The 4,877-nt window shown below is 38.8% G+C and overlaps 1 protein-coding gene across 1 annotated transcript; it reads right to left on the bottom strand.

Moving 5' to 3' along the window:
- Positions 1–219: 219 nt before the first annotated feature.
- Positions 220–1,129, bottom strand: FAM133A (family with sequence similarity 133 member A). Its single transcript, XM_032620339.1, has one exon. The coding sequence runs from the start codon at positions 1,127–1,129 to the stop codon at positions 380–382; it is 750 nt and encodes a 249-aa protein (XP_032476230.1). The 3' UTR covers positions 220–379.
- Positions 1,130–4,877: the final 3,748 nt, after the last annotated feature.

Genomic DNA, 4,877 nt, shown 5'->3' with positions numbered 1-4,877 from the left:
ATATTTTAAAGATGTAGCCAAATTCGATACTTTTAACATCAGATCCACTGTTTGGTCATAATTATTTACCATCTAAAACATTTTACTTTAATTCCAAACATTTAAACCACTAGTATAACAACATGGTTTTGCTCTCAGAAGAATTAGCCAGTGGAGGGAAAAACACACAAAAAAAACCCAAAATCCTACATTTAAGCTGCAGGCAACAATTATGGCCCTTTCTGGCACAGTAGCATTTGACTGGCAACTCAAAGTCCAGGAATAATTCTACTAACACAGGGAAACTCATGCATTTTGGTAAATATGCCCTAACATTCACAGATGAATTTCCTTTACACTTGCTTTTTTCAATAGGGAAATCTTGCTTTTTTTCTTGATATTATCCGGACTTGTGACTTGAACCTGACTTCTTTTTCTTCTTCTTACTATGTTTTTTGTGCTGTTTCTTCTTCTTCTTCTTTGCTTTTTCCATTGCTTTTTCTCGCTCTTCACGTCTTCTCTTCTTTTTTGCTTGTACCTCCTCTTCATAATCTGATTCTGATGAGGACTCTGATGATAAAGGTTTATCCTCGGGACAAGTCTTCTTTCTTTTTTTGCTGAGACTTCTAATATACTTTTCTTTGTCTGTTTCATCCTTTGACTTCTTTTTCTTTTTTACAGATTCTTTGCTCTCTGATTCAGATTCACATGTAGAGCTTTCTGATGATTTGTATGAACGGTTCTTCTTTTTCTTTCTCTTTTTTCCTTGTTTCTTTTCCTCATCCTCAGAATCTGAAGAACTGCTTGAAGAATCAGAGCTTGATGTAGAAGAAGATGAAGACTGACAAGATTTCTTCTTTTTCTTTTTCTTTCTTTCTCTTTTTTTGGATGAGCTCTCATTTCCACTTAATAATTTCTCTCTGCTTTTTTCTAGTTCCTTCTTCCAATTCTCATTCATTTTTTCTTCAAATTCAGCTAATGCCTTGGAGCCTTTCTTTTTATTTTCTAATTGTTTCTTCACTTCTTCCCAGGTGGGCCTTGGTCGATTCAGATAATCTTGTATTGTGGGGCCTGCAGATTGAGATGGGCCCCTCCATCTGGCCATTGCTATAGGATTCATATAGGCCACCCGATTGTCCCGCTTTCCCATGGTGCCTGATGGTTCCCAGAGCCGACTCTCAGTTGCTAAAGAGAATAAAGATAGACATTCTCCTTAAATTCTTCATCTGCTAGTATACCAAGTGGGCTCCATTCTGTGAGAGAAGCAGATGCAATGATTACAAAACACCTTTAATATAAGACAAAGTAAGCACATAAGTTTAATTGGTCACTGTCTATCACATCGTACAGTAGAAAAATTTCCAAAATCTTAGACCTTGAGAAAAAAGAATATACACACAAGATTTTTGCATGTTTTAGACATTGTGGTATTAATATAACATAAAGTGTTTTTTATATCTCATGTAAGGTTCTGTTATCTAAATTTTTTAATAACTATTTCCTTTTATATTGTATGATAATTACCTTTTTTTTCTTTCTTTCTGCTTTATATGGTATAAAGCGAGAGAGGAATTTCTATAGCTAAATTCTATACCAGACAGACCTTCTCCATTTTAGTAGAGTGCAGCACAATCCACTCCACTCTTTGATAGAAACCTAGAAGTCATACCTGAAAAATCCTTCTCCTCAATTCTCACAACCAATTCATACTAAATCCTGCTGTTTAAACCCCCACAACAATAGGTCTCATGTCCATTCACTTTTCTCCAAATATATTGTCATCAACATAGTCCAGGTACTGTCATTTTTCATTTGGACTATTAATCTCTAGTATCTATTGTTTATTATCTGCCAGGGACTGCTTAGTGTTGTGCAGTGGATTATCTCATTCAGCCTCCAGACTAACCCTACGAAGTTGATCCTATTATTATCCCTGTTACACAGATGAAGAAACTGAGGCTTAGAGAATTTGAGTAATGAGTACTTGCATAAAGTAACATAAAAAATGGCAAATGGCAAAACCAGGATTTAAATCAAGGCAGCCTGACGCCAAACCCTGCACACCTAACACAACATTATATTGCCTCCTTATATCAACCTCTTATTTATTTATTTATTTATTTATTTATGGCTGTGTTGGGTCTTCGTTGCTGTGCGCAGGCTTTCTCTAGTTGCGGAGAGTGAGGGCTACTCTTCGCTGCAGTGTGCGGGCTTCTCATTGCGGTGGCTTCTCTTCTTGCACAGCATAGGCTCTATGTGTGTGGGCTTCAGTAGTTGTGGCTCGTGGGCTCTAGAGCGCAGGCTCAGTAGTTGTGGTGCATGGGCTTAGTTGCTCTGCGGCATGTGGGATCTTCCCAGACCAGGGATCGAACCTGTGTCCCCTGCATTGGCAGGCAGATTCTTAACCACTGAGCCACCAGAGAAGTCCCTCAACCTCTTAATTGACAGCTCTATATTTACTCTTACTTCTTCCATTCCAGTCCCACACTGAAATCAGAAGGATCTTAAAATACTCCAATGGCTTTACATTTTAATGAGAATTAGATCCACACTCCTTTAAAGATCCTGCATGATCTGTCTTGCTTATCGCTCTTACACTTCATTGAGAGTTATTCACTTCTTTTCTCAATTCTATCTTTTCCAATCTTCTCTTGGTTTCTGGAACATGTTAAGCTCCAAGCTTAGCCACCATGGCCAGTTCCACCTCATCTTCATGCCTCAGTTTAGAGGTCAATTCCTCAGAAAGGAAATTATTAGGTGGAACTATATAAAATCACCAATTATACAGAAAAAAAGTCAAATACCAGTAATTTCACATGGCTCAACCTTATATTATGTTGCCTCTGTATCTACCCCTTATAGTCATTATTCTGCATCACAGTTCCTTGTTTCTTTTATTCATAGCACTTAGAAAATTGAGGATTATTTTTTTATTTGACTATTTGGATGTGTGTGTTTGTGTGTGTGTGTGTATGCATGTGTGTATTCATTGCTAAATATAAGGCTAAGAAGGGTAAAGGTCATGTTTGATCTGTCTTATCACCATGGTGTTCCCAGTACCTAACATGGCATCAGGCCCACACTAAGTACTCAATAAATATTTGCTCAATAATAAACAAACTAATGAATGGATTGATGCAGGGGTAACTCTGTGAGAGAGGGGCATTCACAGAAGCCTCCTGTAGTTGGTGATGTCAGTACAGGATTTTGAAGGATAAATAGGAGTTCACCCGGGAAATGAGGAAATGACAGACATTCCCCAGGCAGAAGAAACAATATGTGAAAAAACAGAGAAATCTGAAAGAGCACAATGTATTTAGTGTTGATGGAGCCTAAATTGCAAGAGGGTAGCAGCAGGAGGTAAGGCTGCATAGGAAGTAAATAGCCTGATCCTAGAGGCTTTCTTAGGTTATTTTAACATCTTGGATTTTGTCCTATACTTGTTAGGAAGCCAGCAAAGTCTGAAGATAAAGATAATCAGACATATCACAGATTTTTCTGTCAGTCTCCATCTTGACTTTGACCCTTTAAGTCACCCTAACATACCTACCCATCATAAGCTCAACACCACAGACTTTACGGTGACTCTTGGTAATAGTTTCTTAGGTTTGATTTGTTGTGTTATCTTATTCTCCTTCCTCTTCAATTCTGCCCAGCTCCTCTTAGGTATTTTTGTCATTTTCATTCTTACTGCTACCCAAAGGACTATGGTCATGAATTTCATGTGAGCAACTTTTAAACATTAAAATTTGAGGAAAAATCCTAAATATCCATCAATAACAAACAGGTTATATCAATTATAGTATACGTATACAATGGAATACTACATCCACAACATACTGTTCAGTGAAAAGTTCACCAAATGTAAACACTTGTTATCTCTGCATGTGGAGAGGCATTATTTCCTTTTGTAAGTTTCCCTATACTATTTATATTTTTTACAATGAGCAGGTATTATCTTTAACTTTAAAAAATCCAGAATAGGGCTTCCCTGGTGGTGCAGTGGTTGAGAGTCCACCTGCCGATGCAGGGGACACAGATTCGTGCCCCAGTCTGGGAAGACCCCACATGCCACGGAGCGGCTGGGCCCATGAGCCATGGCCACTGAGACTGCATGTCTGGAGCCTGTGCTCCGCGGTGGGAGAGGCCACAACAGTGAGAAGCCTGCGTACTGCAAAAAAAAAAAAAAAAGTCCAGAATAAAAGGTGTTATGGACAACAATATTAAATGCAACAGATAGGTCAAGTAAGATAAAATCTGAAAATATCTATTATATTTGGCTATAAAGAAATCATTAGTAACCTTTGCTAATGCAATTTTAATTAATTAGGGCAGAAGCCAGATGACAGTGGGTTAAAGACTAAATGGGAGGTGAGAAAGTAGGGACATAGGGTACATAGACTCACTTGAGAAGGAAAGTAAAGTGATAAGAGGGCAACTATAATGAGGGATGAAGAATTTTAAAAAAATGATTTTTTACCGTTGTTTGTTTTTATCAAAGAAGAAACTTGAACGTGTTCAGAGGGTGACAAGGTAAAATAGAAAGACTTTTAAGAAGACAGGAAAGAGGGAGGAGCTTCAAGATGGTGGAAGAGTAAGACACGGAGATCACCTTCCTCCCCACAGATACACCAGAAATACATCTACAGGTGGAACAACTCCTACAGAACACCTACTGAACGCTGGCAGAAGACCGCAGACCACCCAAAAGGCAAGAAACTCCCCACGTACCTGGGTAGGGCAAAAAAAAAGAAAAAGAAAAAACAGAGACAAAAGAATAGGAATGGGACCTGCACCAGTGGGAGGGAGCTGCGAAGGAGGAAAGGTTTCCACACATTAGGAAGCCCTTTCGCGGGCAGAGACTGCGGGTGGCGGAGGGGGGAAGCTTCAGAGCCACG

The sequence above is a fragment of the Phocoena sinus genome, chromosome X, assembly GCF_008692025.1.
Source record: "Phocoena sinus isolate mPhoSin1 chromosome X, mPhoSin1.pri, whole genome shotgun sequence".
NCBI classification, from domain to species: Eukaryota; Metazoa; Chordata; class Mammalia; order Artiodactyla; family Phocoenidae; genus Phocoena; species Phocoena sinus.
This window is presented reverse-complemented; position numbering and strand designations above follow the sequence as displayed.